Source organism: Pseudoliparis swirei, chromosome 20, assembly GCF_029220125.1.
Source record: "Pseudoliparis swirei isolate HS2019 ecotype Mariana Trench chromosome 20, NWPU_hadal_v1, whole genome shotgun sequence".
Taxonomy (NCBI): Eukaryota; Metazoa; Chordata; class Actinopteri; order Perciformes; family Liparidae; genus Pseudoliparis; species Pseudoliparis swirei.
In genome coordinates, this window is record NC_079407.1 from 24876196 (window position 1) to 24894635 (window position 18440).

The 18440-nt window shown below is 44.7% G+C and overlaps 1 protein-coding gene across 5 annotated transcripts in view; it reads left to right on the forward strand.

Moving 5' to 3' along the window:
* The first annotated feature begins 636 nt into the window (after positions 1-636).
* arhgef12a (Rho guanine nucleotide exchange factor (GEF) 12a) overlaps positions 637-18440 on the forward strand; it is a 41988-nt gene continuing 24184 nt past the window's right edge. For 4 of the 5 annotated variants that reach the window (XM_056441559.1, XM_056441561.1, XM_056441562.1 and 1 more), the window contains exons 1-2: positions 638-2181; positions 17771-17791. In XM_056441559.1, the coding sequence (XP_056297534.1) occupies positions 2150-2181; positions 17771-17791 (53 nt within the window). In that variant the 5' untranslated portion in view covers positions 638-2149. Of the gene's footprint in view, positions 2182-17770; positions 17792-18440 lie in introns of all 5 variants that reach the window. The other variant, XM_056441560.1, reaches the window with a different exon arrangement.

An 18440-nucleotide genomic window follows, 5' to 3' on the forward strand; every position in this document is an offset into this window, starting at 1 on the left:
GTGAGTGGACTAATTGGTGATCTATTTTTTTAAATCCATAACCTAGAATTAACTATTGATTAGATTTAGCTATTTCTCTCAAGAAAAGAAAGAAAAAAATCAAAGATTTTTTCTTCAAATTTGTCAATCGTTTTTTCAAAATTATCCATAACTAGTATATAGGAATTTATATATAATATATAACAATTAAATACTATATAAAGTAATACTGCTATCCTCCACTATTACTTCCAGTAATAAATACTGTCATCACATTGTTGTCATTATTTTCCGTTTATTTTCCGTTCATACCTAGAATAAAGGAATGTATACATCATATAAAACAATTAAATACTATATAAAGTAATACTGCTATCCTCCACTATTACGACCAGTAATAAATACTGTCATCACATTGTTGTCATTATTTTCCGTTTATTTTCCGTTCATACCTAGAATAAAGGAATGTATACATCATATAAAACAATTAAATACTATATAAAGTAATACTGCTATCCTCCACCTCACTGTCGTCATTATCTCTCCGTGTTATTCTGCCGCGGTGTTCCCAACATGCTGAAACAAAATGAGTTTCCCATCTCCCCGCCGGAAGTGGTTATCGGAGGCGCTACTGGACTCCAAACGGCTAGCTGGCTAGGGCGTTGCTAGCGGCAGAAAGTGGGATTTTTTTTCTTCCGGTACCGCTTTTTTAACAACTTTTAATTTCCTCGAACAAAATTAACGTCTTGCTGTTAGAGAAGCAAAACAGCGTTTGACGTTAGCTCGAGAGTATAAACCTTTTCTGGGTGGGCCTTCGTGTCGTGTTGTTTGCGGACTGGTGTTACTTTTCTGTCCCGTTAGCCGCTCGGCTAGCCTGCTTCCCATCCACGGGAATTCTGCCGACAAACGACTGGATTCTGGAAACATGGAGTCAAGGAGCGTCGCGCGCCGCTAACCGACTTCCAACTGGCGTGTCTTTTTTTCCCTCCCCCCCCCCCACCCTGAGGAGACTTCTTCTTTTTTGTGTTTTTTTTAAAGGACATATTACGGAGACGTATCGTAAAGCCAGTTCGACGTCCATGCCCGTGTGTGTGTGTGTTTCTCGCCCGTTGGCCCCGGCTCATTGTCGTGAACGGGACTTTGCTTAGTTTGCACTCGAAACAACAGCAAACGGAGCAAAGTTTTTTCTTCTTTTCTTTTTTTTCGTTCCGCTGATAGAGCTCGTCTGTTTTGTTAGCTGTTAAAGTTAGCTGTCGAGATTCAACAACAGCCAGCTTTGCGTGAGAAGTTTTTATTTATTTATATATATTTTTTAACACCCCCCCCCCCGCACCCAAAATTTCCCCCTATCTTCCGTCTTTCCACCGGTATAACATTAGCAGTTGTTGCTAATTTGTAACACGGGTCGTTTTTGCTCTCCGTCTCGAGCCGTTCTCATGGTCACGGGAGAGTCGTCTCCACCGCGGCCGCAGGCAGCAGACTCTTCTGGGGACGAGGAAGACCGAGCGGGACTGGTGGTGGGAGCTCCAGCATCTCCACGGACCATTTAGGAACCGAGGCCATTCATCCGAACCGGGGCGGCGGCGGACCGACTGCATCGCAGGGCCACGGCGTCTATCACATCGGATACCGTGTGTGTGTGTGTGTGTGGTTGCACACGTTTCATATCGGGCGGAGAAACTGCGATGTGAACGCTGAAGGATTTCATACGAGGAGTTCGTGCATTGTAAAGACAACTTTCGCCAGCTGACGCAGTGCATTTTTTCCCCTCGTGTTGCCAAAATATTGTTGATAGTCGCGGTGGGATATCATCTTGACTGCTAATACGACAGGAGGCCCCGATTATTATTATTTTTTAAAACATTTTTATTAGATATGCCCTGTCGATTCATTGCTATTTTTTCGAGAGGAGTGACGTTATTGGCTCACAGATAGCATAGTGTTGTTGTTTTTTTGTGGTCTCATCCGGTGTTTGGACGTGCCTTTTTGCAACAACCCCAACCGTGTCCTACAAGTATTACATATCTTCAACGCCGTTCTCAAAATAAATCCCTGCCTACTTCAGAACTTATGCCAGAGAAGGACGCTCCAGAAAATCGTCTCATCACACTCTTGGGGGGGAAAATGTTAATCGGATATAATTAGCTGCAAATCTAGAACCGGAAGCCCAATGAGTGACACACAGTCCAGCTTCACTGACAGGTACAGTATGCACAGTCCTTCATACCCACATGCACAACTCGATTCTTCAGTCACACATACATTTTGTCAACGTTTCCCACATTGTGATGAATACATGTTCGACATGGTCCAAGTAAAGCACTCATTTGTGGTGCTGTGCTCAGTAATAACTACGTTAAACAATCTAATTACTAAGGAAGGGACATTCAGATCTTGATGGAAACTCTGCTGATCTCAGCATGGGTAATGGGGAGTTCTCTGCAGACAGTAAAGTAGTACTTGTCCGAGGATTGAGAAGGCCTGCCACTGTGTGTGTGTGTGTGTGCCAGGGAGCAGTCGCCTGGGATCCATGTGCACCTTTCAACATCCCTATTACATCTAAGCCATTTAAACCTAACCTTCTCCTGCACCTATTAAAACAGTCTCTGGATTTCGACAGGCCCGTAGCCAATTCATCGCCTTATATAAGGCGTCTGTCATCTTAAACTGAAAGATTTGACAAAATGAAGTGTCGATACCCAAAGAAAACAATAAACACAGACGCATCAGTCTGTATCCTCCTAATCCTTTGGGCTATAAATTGTCTATGTTGTTATTGCAATCTTTACAATAATTAATTCCCCTATGTTTTCCTACCTGGAGCATAAAGAGTTTTTTTTTTTCGTCAATATGATGCACTCTGGCCGTTGCACCTGAATCCCACGTACTTTTCGAGGAGAGAAGCCCGAATACATTGGAATGCGGACTGTAGGATCGTAGCAGAAGGAAGCTTTATTGCACAGGTTGGGATCTGAAATCTCCTCCTGGCTCGAGCACGAGCTAGAGGCTAAAGCCCAACCCCATTTTACATGACCCCCCTCCCCCACTGCACTGATGGCAACAGTAGCTGGCACCAACTGCTATTGTGGTGCTGTTTGTGTGTGTGTGTGTTTAAAAACAACAACATAGTATTACCCCAATGCTGTCGATGACATCATCATGCGTCTAGTTTTTAAAAATAAGTAAAATGAATGAATCTTTTCCGTCCAATCAGAGATATTCTGGATGTTACGAAACACCCAATTTTAGTTTTATTTTAAACGGTGTCGTATATCACACGGTATATTTGTCAACTATATTTGTGCTCCGCTATTTGTTGTCTATTCATGTTTCTTTTTGTCAGTGTTGGCTGACATCTTTTAATGTGAGGCTGTTTTATTTGGCTTTTAAAGCTCCGTGTCCTTAAAGTCACATACCAGCAGAGAATAATGCAAACCATGATGTTAATGCAAACAAATATACAGTGACAGCCAGCGGACTGTGCAAGCAGCGAGCCCTCCACCACCGCTGTTGCACTCACATATTGTTAACCCTCCTGTTACCTTATTCAATGTTTAACGTCTCTAAAAATATCATTGACAACATTTTTTTTTGCTGCATATTTCATGGCTTTTCCTAATTTATTGGGGACAACTGGGAAAACATAACATTCACATGATGATATGTTTTCAATGTCCTGAACACAACTCGTACTCATCGGTGTTCAGTGGGGTCAATTTGACCCCAGGCTGTTTTTCACTGTGTAAATCATATAAGAAATATCAAAATATTAAAAGGCTATTTAGGTAGTCAACAAACACACAAAAAGTACCTCACACTTAAACTTGGGAAACGATATTAATTCTAATCATTTTCTGGAGGTTTTAACTGCTGTGGTCAAAAAGGGTAAAAGTTGTTGGTAAATCTGAAGGTAACAGGAGGGTTAAGACGGCTGATTTCAAGGGTGTTTTCCACAGTGGTTGATAATGACTTTTATTGATTTAACGCTATTGTCTTCTTTTATATTTCTCCATCCTCGCTTTCTCCACCTCCCAATGTGGTTTTGCTAGTTTTTGTTTTTGCTCCGTCGGCCACGGTGGGAGGATGCGTCCGTCGGGGTCGGGGCTGCCAGCCGACTGGTCAGTTTAGTGTGTCGTTAGCTCTTTGTCATAGAGTTCTGCTGATCTCCACGTTTTTCTTGCCCCCCCCCCCAGGCCCTCCCGGGAAGTGGTGCCGGTGACATCACTAATAGTAAACAATAGCTTTTAGTGGGAGCAATCTGTCCGTCTCGTTGAATGCTCCTCCGCCAGTGTAGGCCAGGTATATTCAGAGAGGCTGCTGGGAGTTTGAGTTCATTGCTGCCCTGTTTGAGAGGCAATGTATGTGGCTAATTAATGCAATGGAGTCGCAACTCTAAAATATCATTGATTCTAATGTAACTGTTTGTTTTGTCAGTCCAACAGCCCAAACAACAACAAAAAACAGCTTTTTGAGTTCCTGCAACCAGCAAATAAATATATAATCCAAATTATTATATATTGATATTTGTCGATCGATTGATACAGAATGATGTCAACACCGAAGGATAGCAACGTAGGAGCCTCAGGATGAATGTTTTCATGAGTCGCTCTGACGGGTCGATCTGCTTTTATGCGTCTCCTGTATTTGGCATCCCTCTCTGATATAATGCAGTTTGCTTCGATTCGAGGGGAGCTGCGTCAGCTGCTCCAGGAGTCGCTTTAAGCTCTGATCAGAAGAGCAACGGCCCCTAGCACATCATGCACTGAAACATTTTGTTACACGCCTAACATGTGTGCTTCAACTGATCGATAATGTTTTATATTTTGCAAGTTGGCAAAAATATATGTAGTTCAAGTCTGGAAAAAAAATTGGGATTTCGACTGACAAAATAAGTTTTCTCCCTTACTTTAAAAGCTGTTTTTTGCAGCCTGTAAGTCTTTCTTTTCCATTCCTACTTTGTCACGGCGAGCTGTTTCCAGGACGTTCCCAGCTGATGCCTTTAAAAAAAATATTATTTCTTTGCTCAAAATGTGACAACGGTGGTATCTTAACCATCTACATCAGGGGCGTCAAACTCACTTTCACCGTGGGCCACATCAGCATCATGGCCGCCCTCTTAAAGGGCCGGAAACACTTTATAAACTCCTCGAACATATTGTTAAACAACTCTCTTTGCATTTGGTTATTGTTTATTTCAGTGTCGAAATATTGCACATAAGAAAAAGTCTCTTGTATTACAACATAAATCCATTTACTTTGAAACCTTCAAAATAAAAGCATGGGAAATTTTTCTTGAATTTCTTTAAGAAAAGGGAATCGCACGTCTTTCAAGCCGCCGGGGGCCACATAAAATGATCCCGCGGGTCTTGTGTTTGACACCTGTGATCTACATGCTCCAGGTTTTGAGAAGGTGGGAAAGCCCCAGACCTATTTATGGATTATAGAATATGGATTATACTCTAATATTATTCGCTGTTCAATATTTCATTCAAATCAAGGGCCTCTTTTTACACGGTGGGCTAACAATACGTTGTATTTTCACAACACGTCTTCTGAAAAGCAAATGCCACCTAAAGCAGTACCTAATCTTTCTTTCTTGTTTTAAAGTGCAGTGCTACGATGCAGTACAGTGGCCTCAGGGCCCTGTCGCGTTTCTCGCGTCTCTCCAATCCGTTGTCGTCTAAACGGACGCCATGATGGCGTGCTCGAGTGAGTGATGCTGTGTCGGCGAGATGACTGCGCCCTGAGAAACACACTTAGACTTTGCTAACACGGGCGCCGCGTGTCATGTGACGAGGGACAACCCTATTACAGCGGACGGATATTTTTCGGTCGAGGCTAAATATGTATCTGTTGATTTATTTTACTGCGCAGCTTTCCCACGGACAAAGTTTTAATGATATAATAGTCTCGTATAATTGAATTGCAGTCGCTTAGCAACGTCGGGCGCAACCCGACCTACGTGCCTCGTGGTTTCCAGCGTGTGTCCGAGGCATTGCGCAATCAAACGCGACAACTCTCAAGGCCGTACCATCATGGAAAACCTGGAAAAGTCAACGGTTATTTCCAAGCCTGGAAAAGTCATTGAAAAAAATATAAACCCAAATGTTTTGGAAAAGTCATGGACATTTTTTATATTCATATTTTTTTATTATATATATAAATATAATATTATTCACATTTATTCATTTTTTATATTCATATTTTTTTTAATATAAAAGTATATATAATATATAATATATTATTCATATTTATTCATATTTTTGTATTATATAATAAATATGTATATATATAATATATTATTTATTTTTTATATTCATATTTTTTATATTCATATGTACACACTATACTGTATGCTTTTGGAATTCTCATTGGTAGTTTAAATGCTAAATTTTATCGCTTTTTCCACGCGTAGACCGAGATTTCACAAAATGTTCAATCATGGAAATTCGGTTTAAAGTCCTGGAAATCCATCGGTCAAAATGTGTGTGAAGCCCGCGCTCTGCAGTTTCACGGTATAATTTGGTATTTTGTGTCGGAGAGCTGTTGGTTCAATTCCACGGTGAAGTTGTGGTTTGTGAGACAGAAAGTTACTTTGTCTCCCGTGGGTACGGTATGAGGAACACTAGTTTGAAAGCTCTAAGAAACACAGACGTGTCTGTTTTATATAATTAGTGAATGGACTAATGTCATTTTGTCGAAGGAGAATCGGTTTGACTGTAAACTGGATTATTGATTTCTTGTTTCCTGGTCTCACATCTTGTCCACAGTCTTGGGCGTTTGTTACTTTTAATATGAACCGTTGGTGAAATGGTGTGTCTTAAGTCTTAACACTTGGATTTCAAGAAAGAAGGAAATGCACTTGTCCTGTATTCTGACTACTTTAGTAATGTGAATTATTATCCTAAAAGCTAGTACTAATTCAAGTGGTGCATCGTCTCACTAGCTTGTGATTCTCCCCTCGTGCCACCTTGGAGTTATTCTACCGTTGCTTACGATTCTCGGCGATGTCTTTTAAAGCGACGCTCTGGAAATTAGTTTTGTTATTGACAACGTGGTCACATTGTGCTTCAGATGGATCGCCGATATTCTCTCTGCAGCATTTATCTGCAATGTCGTCAGTTTTTTCTTGAACTATTTGCATTGTAAATGATTAACTCCTGAAAATCAGCACAGAAAGGCAAAAACTATTTCTTGGTTTTGTTTATCGTACGTCAATGAGGACCTGAGGAAGACTGCTCACACCTTCATGTCACTCTGGCAGACACACACCAACTCTCACCATACTTTGTCCATTCTTGCCAGATCCCATTTCACTTTTCTTAACACACCGATCACTCATTCCTTTCTTTGCTGCAGTCGGCCTGTTTCTTCCATCAACACATTTTCAGCAATTCAATTCAGTTCTTTTTAGAGTTAATAATGTGTGATGGAGAGATGTACATTCTCTAAAGGAGAGAGAGAAGAAGAGATAGGTGCTCAGTGTATCCTAAAACGTCCCCCGGCAGCCTTTAAGCCTATAGCAGCATCTCTAGGGGCGGGACCAGGTGAACCTGATTCAGCCCTAACTATAAGACTATCAAAGAGGAAAGTCTTGAGTCTACTCTTCATGAGGGGACTGTGTCTGCCTGACGGACTGACGGTGGAAGCTGCTTCCATAAAAGAGGAGCTTGATGACTGAAGGCTCTGGCTGCCATCCTACTTTTTAAGGCCGTAGGCCTGGGGTCAGGCAGTATTGCCGTCGAATCAAATTTGCCTTCATAAATTAGCCGGGTGTAAATCAGGGTTCGTACGGTCATGGAAAACCTGGAAAAGTCATGGAATTCTAAAATGGTCATTTCCAGGCCTGGAAAAGTCCTGGAAAAAACGTAAATCCTAAAAGTTTTGGAAAAGTCATGGAAACGTGTTATAATCACATGTTTATTTACGCGGAGTTTAAAATAATTGATGAGTTTTTTTTAAGAAAGACGCTCAAAATATAAGCCGGCGTACGCTCTCAATACGCAAAATGTTCTAAATTGTTTGTGGAAATTTGGTTTAAAGTAATGGAAAAGTCCTGGAAATGCATTGGTCAACATGTGTAAGAACCCTGTAAATGAAAAGTGGACGGGTGAAAGTATCTGCTTTTCTTTCTGTGTCTAGTCGAGACAGGCCTGCCTAAAGGAAATAAAGGGACACTGAGATCGCAGAAGAGAGCGAGCGAGCAGAGAGGAGGAGAACCGGCGATGCCTTTGGGGCAGCGATGTCGGAGTGTGGGTAAAGTCCAGGCATTAGCTCTGAGTGCTGGGGGGAGTTGGGGGGGGGGGGGTCTATCACCCAGCACCCTGACGCTGGGACGCCTCTTCAATCCTGCCCCGTTAGCCAAGAGAGCCTCAGGGCCCGGACGTTACTTTCACTTCACAAAAGACAGCATCAGTACAATCGAGCTGGGGAAAGGGGACGCGGGTAGAGTGTCATCTCTTCACGTGTCATTTAAGGCTAGGCGTGTGCCTTCGAGCCCACTGTGACACTTGTGAAGACGCACGCTATTCTGCAGACCGCACGGTCCGAGAGATGTGATGCTCTGGATGTATCTTACTTTAAAAAAAAATTCAATTCAGTTTATTTGTATAGCCTAATTTCACAAATTACAAATTTGTCTCAGTGCTTTACAATCTGTACACATAGACATCCCTGCCCCAAAACCTCACATCGGACCAGGAAAAACTCCCAAATAACCCTTCAGGGGAAAAAAAGGGAAGAAACCTTCAGGAGAGCAACAGAGGAGGATCCACCGTTTACATTTAATCTTTCACGCTAAATTGATTATCGGGGTTCGTACGGTCATGGAAAACCTGGAAAAGTCACGGAATTTTTAAATGGTCACTTCCAGGCCTGGAAAAAACATAAATCATCAAAGTTTTAGAAAAGTCGTGGAAACGCGTTATAATCACATGTTCATTTACGCCGAGTTTGAAATAATTAATGTTTTTTTTAAAGAAAGACGCTCAAAATATAAGCCGGCGTACGCTCTCAATACGCAACATTTTCTAAATTGTTCATGTTTATTCCGAGATTTCAGTCTGGTCATGGAAATTTGGTTTAAAGTCCTGGAAAAGCATTGATCATGTGTAAGAACCCTGGATAATGTAAATTGACAAACATGCAATACAGATCTGTTCTTTGGTGTAAGTGTCTGGGAAATCTTTGCGGGAGGAAGTGGATGTTTGTTGTCAAAACGGAGCAGTAGCTGATTGGCTGTCAGATCCTTTGCCTGTGAATGTGTTCTGAAGAGAGACTGTCGTACCGGCTGCTGCAGCGCGGCCATTAATCTTGCGCTGCCTGTTTTTTTGCTGATTCAGGGGCGACTCGACGGTCTCATCCCGACTCTTACGCAACAAGATCCAGGGCCAGAGCGCAGGTTCTCCACCGGCAGGCGGGTCGAGGGCAAAAGGCTGCTTTTTCAAATCACTTTAAATTATGATGTTGGCAATAAGACAGAAAGAGTGTAATAAGTATGTAATAAGATGTGATATTGCGTTGGATAAAGATGCAACGCTAATGTCGATGGGCCGACTGGGTCAGCCGCAAGTCCGTCTTCCAATCAGGGGCGTGGCGGTTCGATCCCCGCCCTAGTCGATGTGTCCTTGAGCGAGACACTTAATCATTAATTAATTGGATTGTAATTATTCATGTGCTTTTACTAAAAGGTTTCACCCGCTCGCATGGCGTCGTCGGCCTGCTTTCGAAAGCCGTTCCTACTTTTTTTAGATCGGCGCCGGTCAACAGATCATGCGAGTGTCCACGTGTCCCTCGCAGGCTCTTTACACCACAGGTGTCAAACACAAGGCCCGCGGGCCAAATCCGGACCGCCGCATTGTTTTATGTGGCCCCCGACGCCTTGAAAGACGTGCGATTCCCTTTTCTTAAAGAAATTCAAGAAAAATGTCCCATGCTTTTATTTTGAAGGTTTCAAAGTAAATGGATTTATGTTGTAATATAAGAGACATTTTCTTATGTGCAATATTTCTACACGCAAATAAACAAATTTAGAGTTATTTAACAATGTTGGGTGGTAGTTTATATGTTTATATGTTATACGTCTTTCAAATTGTCAGGGGCCACATCATTTCATGGGGCCCCTGACAATTTGAAAGACTTACAATCCCCTTTTTCTTCAAGAAATGTAAGAAAAATATCCCGTGCTTTTATTTTGAAGGTTTCAAATTAAATGGATTCATGTTATAATACCAGAGAACATTTCTTATGTGCAATATTTCTACACTCAAATAAACAAATTTAGAGTTATTTAACAATATGTAGGGTAGTAGCGTAGCGTGAAGAAATGTCTGTCCCCCGGCCCTCGCGGCAGGAATCCCGATGAGGTTTATTGGGGCAGAAAGGGCACCGTCTTCCCCCCCGAGGCTGTAGCTCGAGCTCCACCAGAGCTCTTGCTCTTGTCCTCTAACACACACACACACACCATACCCCCCCCCCCCCCCCTCCCTCCTCTCTCTCTGTCTCACACGCTCTCTTTCTTAAAACCCAATGCGCGCCGTGCTAAACGGTGTGATTAACAGTCCCGAGGCCTCGGGTCGAGCGTGTGTTTGATATTAATCCGTCGTACAGACAGTCGGAGGTTTAAAGGCGTGTGGCTGCACGGGCGGAGACGCTCGGTGGCGAGGAGTGGAAAGCGGTGACGTAACGCCGGCTCTGTGTCTGTGTGAGCGCCCACATTGTGTGACTCAGGTATAGATGAGATAACAACGTGTGTGTGTGTGTGTGTGTGTGTTGACAGGCCGCAACTGTGAATTCGGCTTCAATCGAGCGACTGCAAAGAAGAGGTCGTTAACGAGACTCTGCTCAAAAACCCGGCCGAGGATTTCGTGCCGTCGCCACGCACGTTTTTTGTTTTTTTTACGCTCCAGGTCCGCCATCTTTCTTTTTCTGCACGGCGCTCTCATCGTCTGAGGATGTTTTCGCAGGGCGCGAGAATGAAACGCACCTCGAGTCTGATCTCCGTAGCCTGCAGGCAACTCCCAAAAACTATCCAATCCTCTCCCGGTTCCAAACACGCCCAGCTTCTCCGCCCTCGCCCCAACAACAACAACAACACCTCCACCTCTGAGCCGTGTCACTCTTTTTGGAAGGAAACTCCAGATCGCCGCAGCAACTCCATTTAGCGGGGGGGGGGATCCGGGGTGCACATTGGATGTAACCTGCCAACTTATTTCTCAGTCGGCTCTTTTTTAAACATTCAAGTCGATGCTTGTAATTCGATGTGAAGTGAAACTTCTCTGCGCCTTTTATCTGCTGAGACAAAATCTTCTAGAGGAACTGAGAATAACCTGAAGTGCTTCCTCTGAATCGTGAGCGAGTTGGTGTCGTTTTCGTTTTGTTCACTTTTTTTTTCTTTTTTCCTTCCTCTTCAGTTTTGGGAGACCCGTTCACAGAAATGGCCGTGTGTGTGTGTGTGTGTGTGTGAGCGCAAGAGTCCCTCCCTCCCTCCCTCTCTCATGCTCTGGTCTCGTTCGCCCTCGCTGCCACCGTTGCTGCACAGCTCTGCCACAGTTTTCCATCAAAACACCAAACCTCAATGGAGCATTCAAGCCCAGGCCCGCTCCAGGGCCGCGCCCCTCCCTCCCATCCCACCCTGTTCTGACGCTGCCGTCTCTCTCTCTCTCTCTCTCTTCTCTCACTCCGTGCACATTTAATGGACCCAGCGAGAAAGAGGTCCTCGCTCGGGCGTGGAGGCGTTTTATATCTGGATCTGGAGGATTGAGCTGAGGAAAACATCTGTCGACGAAATGTCCCGACTTCAATACGCATAATGAGCTCCGCGCAGTTATCGGTTTCATTCATATCTTATGGGAGCACTTCCAATGTCCCAAAAACACATTTGCAGCAGAGCAAAAGCGTCTATAGACTGTTTATGGATTCAAAATTGACCATAATGATGTATAGTTATGGGAGCACTTCCAAATGTCCCAAAACACATTTGCAGGCAAAATCCCCACCTTCTTTGGACTACTGTTTACATTGCGTCTCACAATATGTGTGTTTTCTAGAGCTACATTTAAATAAATGTCTCAATTAATTAATTTAGTCCAAGTGTCAGAAATGTGTGCAGAAGCAGAATTATCCAAGCTGCCTGTTTTTTGGCCAAAGATCTATCGAAGAGTACGAAAGTGTGCGGTTGTTCATCAATCGACTTGTTTAAGCTCTGGTTGTACGTTGTTTATTGTTCTTAAAAGAGAAGTAGAGTGTTTAAGGGTATCATCAGGGACATGGAACAATGCACCGTTGTTGTCTACTGGACGGAGACCAGTGTGGAGCCATTATGAGGCTTTACTGGGGATGTACTGGGATGTTATGTAAGCTCTGACTGTCAGGGATTCCTTGTTAGTGGAGAGAGAGAGCGGAGAGAGAGAGAGCGGAGATAGAGAGAGAGCGACGAGAGAGAGAGAGCGGAGATAGAGAGAGAGCGAGAGGAGAGAGGAGGCGGAGAGCGGAGCGAGATAGAGAGGCGGAGGGAGATAGAGAGGCGGCGAGAGGCGGCGAGAGAGAGAGAGAGAGTGGAGAGAGAGAGAGCGGAGATAGAGAGAGAGCGGCGAGAGAGAGAGCGGCGAGAGAGAGAGAGCGGCGAGAGAGAGAGAGAGAGAGAGAGAGCGAGAGGCGGAGATAGAGAGAGGCGGAGAGAGAGAGACGAGCGAGAGAGAGAGAGCGACGAGAGAGAGGAGAGAGTGAGCGCGAGAGAGAGAGCGGCGAGAGGAGAGAGCGGCAGAGAGCGGCGAGAGAGAGAGATGGAGAGAGAGCGGAGATGGAGAGAGAGAGCGACGAGAGACGAGAGAGAGCGGCGAGAGACGAGAGAGAGAGAGAGAGCGGAGAGAGAGAGCGACGAGAGAGCGGAGATAGAGAGGCGGAGAGGCGGAGAGGAGAGAGAGGCGGGAGATGAGAGAGGAGATAGAGAGAGGAGGAGATAGAGAGGCGAGAGAGAGAGAAGGCAGAAAGAGAGGCGGAGATAGAGAGAGAGAGGAGAGATAGAGAGAGATAGAGAGCGAGAGAGAGAGATGCGGAGAGAGAGAGAAGCGGCGGCGAGGCGGAGAGATAGAGAGGCGGAGAGCGAGGCGGAGATAGAGAGAGGCGGCAGAGAGAGAGGCGGCGGAGAGGCGGAGAGAGAGGCGGCAGAGCGGAGAGAAGGCGGAGAGAGAGAGAGAGGCAGAGAGAGATGAGAGATAGAGAGAGGCGAGAGGCGGAGATAGAGAAGAGAGCGGCGAGAGAGAGGCGGAGAGATTCCGGAGAGAGAGCGAGAGAGCGGAGATAGAGAGAGGCCGAGAGAGCGGAGAGAGAGGCGGCCGAGAGAGAGAGAGAGGCGAGGAGAGAGAGAGTGGCGAGAGCGGAGATAGAGAGAGAGAGAGAGAGAGTGGAGATTTTATGAGGCGAGAGGCGGAGATAGAGGCGAGAGAGAGCGACGAGAGAGAGAGCGGCGAGAGACGAGAGAGAGAGAGAGACGAGAGAGAGAGAGGCGGCGAGAGCGGAGATAGAGAGAGAGAGCGGAGATAGAGAGAGAGAGCGACGAGAGAGAGAGAGTGGAGAGAGAGAGAGCGACGAGAGAGCGGAGATAGAGAGAGAGAGAGAGACGAGAGAGAGCGACGAGAGACGAGAGAGCGACGAGAGAGAGAGAGCGGAGAGAGAGAGCGACGAGAGAGCGGAGATAGAGAGAGAGCGACGAGAGAGCGGAGATAGAGAGAGAGCGACGAGAGCGGAGATAGAGAGAGAGAGAGAGAGAGTGGAGAGAGAGAGAGCGACGAGAGAGCGGAGATAGAGAGAGCGGCGAGAGACGAGAGAGAGCGGAGATAGAGAGCGACGAGAGAGCGAGAGACGAGAGAGAGCGACGAGAGATGAGAGAGAGTGGCGAGAGCGGAGATAGAGAGCGAGAGAGAGAGAGAGTGGAGAGAGAGAGAGAGAGAGAGAGCGGAGATAGAGAGAGAGCGACGAGAGAGCGGAGATAGAGAGAGAGAGCGAGAGAGAGAGCGACGAGAGAGCGAGAGACGAGAGAGCGACGAGAGAGAGCGGAGATAGAGAGAGAGCGACGAGAGAGCGGAGATAGAGAGAGCGACGAGAGAGCGGAGATAGAGAGAGAGCGACGAGAGAGAGCGGAGATAGAGAGAGAGAGCGGAGAGAGAGAGAGCGACGAGAGAGAGAGAGAGACAGAGCGACGAGAGAGCAGGAGGGAGCGAGAGAGAGAGAGAGACTTTTTAATCTGACCAGTCGGCTTCCCAGTGACTGGCGTCTCTTTGTGACAAACATTTCCTCTCTGAATTCTCTTGGTCACGACGCCACTGTCATGTTTCCAGTTCCATATCACAGTATTGTACTATTGTTGCTACTGACGTACGACTTGTAAAACAAACCTCAACCGAGGTGACGTAGCTATCCGTCCTTTGTATATTGAAAGAACCCAAATCAAATACTTTAAGTTGTTTTCCGCGCAATTTCTGCTTCTTCGGGTTGTGTCATGTCACATGACTCATGTCACATGCTGCATTAACACCGGATTTGACCGGCTGCTCTCAACACTTTATTCAAATTAACAGTTTCTATTGTAGGTTGTAAGTCGCGCTTTCTGCTTCTGATGTTTTCCGTCGCGATGACGTTTCTCTGCATCTTTCTCAGAAGGACTCGTGTCTTGTGTAATGTTGCCGTCATGCCGGTGAGTCTCCGTATTATTGTTGTTTTTGGGCTTTTAAAAGAAAAAAGTTCTTTCCTACGCTCCGTTTCACTTATTTAAAGTGGGGATCATCGCGACGGCAGCGCTCTGCTCCACCCAGGCGGAGAATTGTCGTCTGAGTATATTTTTCAATTTTATTTTTAACTTTCCTTTTTTTAAATTGACACTGAACAAGTGGTTGTCAGCTGTAAAACATGGTTGATACTCATCCAGGTCTGGTGGCACGCGGCAACTCGATGGTGTTTTTCACCAACTCCAATCAAGAGTTTCAGGACTCTGTGCAGTGGGATATTTTTTTACTTTGCCATTAGTGTGTGTGTGTGTGTGTGTGTGTGTGTGTGTGTGTGTGTGTGTGTGTGTGTGTGTGTGTGTGTGTGTGTGTGTGTGTGTGTGTGTGTGTGTGTGTGTGTGTGTGTGTGTGTGTGTGTGTGTGTGTGTGTGTGTGTGTGTGTGTGTGTGTGTGTGTGTGTGTGTGTGTGTGTTGCTGCCTCTTCAACATCGTCTCCCTCTCCTTCGCCCTTAAATGGCTCTTAGGCTCCACGGCTATTTAAAATACAGTTACTACTTGTTATTATAAAAAATTTTATTCCTTCTAATTCTCTTCAAATCTTTTTTTTTTTTACATGAATAAAACCCGTATTAAAACATTAAGTAGCGCAAACATTATTTCTGAAAGCATGATTCATAGCGTAAGCGTTAGAGGCATCGTCCAGCCGCTGAGAAACTGGGTTTGCCCGTCACGTTTTTATTTGTTCCTGTACGATGAACCAAGAACAACATCTGCCTACTCAGCTTTGCCGTCCACGTGTGTGTGTGTGTGTCCCAGTTCACTGTGTTTATGTGCCGACTTTTCCATCTCTCCGATTCAGAGGTTTCTTAGGGAGTGGGCTACTTAGAGCTAGTTTTTTTTCTTCTTCTTCTTCTGCTGGAGGCTCTGGAACTTATTACAGTCTGAGGCTTTTTCATAAACGGGCCATTCAGCTGCAGCCGGCTCTGAATGGGACGCACTGTCGCCGGGAGAACGAGTTAATGTGGGCTAGTTGGTCACGAGTCCTATCACGGAGGACTCGTGGAGTAATTATACTTGTGTTCTGTAGTTTAATACTGTACATTTACACTTTTAATAATACCAGTTCATTGACAAACCTTGCTTGAGAAGAACTGCTATCCCTCAGAGCAAAAAGAACCCTGAATACGTGTGCTGAGCAGTGTGAAAATGCATTATAGATTAAATATATGATTAATATGTTGCCTTTAAATAGCTTTTTGTTATTGATGTCTTCTAGAGAACGCGGAACCTGAAATGCAATTGGGCCTGTTTCAAAGTGCGGCTTATGTTTATTACAGTGATACACATCACACACAGGGTACTGGAGTTCAATAGGTTATTAGTCAGACTTTTGTATGTTAAAAAAAGTCCTGTATAGAGATTTACCCAAGAGTTCCAGGAAATGAATGATGCAGATGTGTACCATACATATCTGAAATCCCCAACACTGGCAATCAATTAATTTTAATGTATCAATTAGGATATTTTTCAAAGTAAAAGTCCTAAATGTTTAAAGAAATCGGTAATTTCTTTAATGTTTGAGGTGCTTTATATATCTTTTTCCTCATTGTCCCAGGCAATGACTGATGCAGATGTGTTTAAGACAGTCCTGACTTCTATTACCCTGGAAATCAAACATATTTACTGTCGCAATTAGGAGATTTTTCAAATTAAAAGTCCTACATTTTTACGAGAAATCTGTAATTTCTTTAATGTTTTAGGTGCTTTATATATGTATTTCCTCATAGTCCTAGGCAATAATGCTACACAATAAATAGAATGCTTCAATCGACACCGTGATCGGAATTATCGGATCGGCAGATACTGATTTCAGTGATCGGTGCATCTCTATAAATTACCATCACCCCAATACTCATTTTAATTGAACTGAACCTGAATGCATCGTCATGAAACTGCACCGTGTGAGTTGGCCGTCAGCGGCGTTGCCATGGTAACCACCTCCAGCCTTTAAATTCAACATGGATTGGTTGTTTACAACTTCACGTCAGAGTGCAACGACTAAAAAAAAAGCACATTTTAATCTTCTGATTGCATATTTTACTCAATATTGTCAATCTTGAAAGATGAATCTGCGATGCATTGAATATAAATTCAATTCCACCAGCTCTGTCCCAGTTAAGTAAGGCCACAGACAGTATTCACACAATAATACGATATATAATAATACTAATATAACAAAGGATTATCTTATCTTATACTTTTGGATCACAAAGCCCACAAATTCTGTTTATTTTATTCAGGTCCTGGTGCATTTCACAATAAAATCTGCACTTGAACCCCAAAAGCACTTGAATTTAAAGACACACAGTTTGTAAAAATAGAAGATCGGCACCAAAAAACCTGATCGGAGCATCTCTAGTTATTCTGGATAAATTGTTGGGTCCACATGGGTGAGGTTGTTTTTTTTTGACACGCCCACAGATGCTAATTTACACTCGTTACAGTCCAAGGCAGAGTCAAAGTGAGGTAGACGAAAAGGAAGAACTTCCTGTGCCAAAGGTTTTTTTTGTCAAGATGAGATCGAGAGAATGAACACCAAACATCTCCCTCCGTCTACTTTCAGTCTGCATCGGCCGAAACGAAGTCGATACACAAATCTCTTAACTTCCTCGGCAAATATGGCCTTTAACCTTTTGGTATTGATGAGCATCCCCAATTGATTTCATGTCTACCTCACTGTGTGGCAGTCATCGGTCTCGGGGCCTCGATGGAAAACGGGCCATGGACGTGATGAGGATATGATTTTTACAGACACACACACACACAGAGCTGAGATCTAAGAGGCTGAGGGCATTTGACCTGGAAAAGGACTTAATCGGCAGCTGAAGAACTGATTTTTGATGAGGATTATCATGCTTACCACGATATGGGGAGGGAGCTGTCAGTTTGGCATCTTGTTTCCCACCCTCCATATATGTATATAAAGATAAATATAAATGCTCATCTTCTATTTACTTTGTGATCAGTGCATTGCGGTAAGATACTAACGAGCCTTCTGTTTCATCTCGCAGGTTTCCCAAGAAAGAAAACCGGTAAGAATCCTTTTTTTTTGGTGCAAATATCTGTGTATGGGTCTAAAATCCTGTCGCCACACACACACACACACACACACCGGTGGTTTGCATACGCAGAGTTCCAGATGAGGGAAATGATGCAGGTCTTGACAGGAAGTGCTGTGCTGCAACAGAAGTCTTCAGAGCTCAGACCAAACATACCCTCTCTCTCCCCCCCATCCTACTCATGTACACACACACACACACACACACACAGAGTGAGGGACAAAGGGGTCCCTCTTCTGAGGGCGGTCCATCACTGCCTTTCACAGTGAACAGTGGCCTTTCACAGTCGGGGCCCGGCGTAGGCAGAACTTACACGGCCTCCCCGAGGTTCACGCCGGAGTCCGGCCTCGCGGCGCCTCCCCGTGAGGAGCGTCCTTTCTCTGGCCGCGCTCCCAGAGCGACTCCACATCCTCTCCCGGCTGTCTCATTACACAGAAGACGCCGCGCACTCGGCGCGACTCACGCACTCGGGAGGTCAACTCGCCACGTTCTCCTCAATGCTACGGCAAACAATAGCTGGTTCTGTGTGCTGATGCAACCCCCCCCCCCCCCCCCCCTGAACCGCCACTTGCCCGCGTCTGGTGCACATGCAGCGTCGTAGTACACGATGACGCAGCCTGTT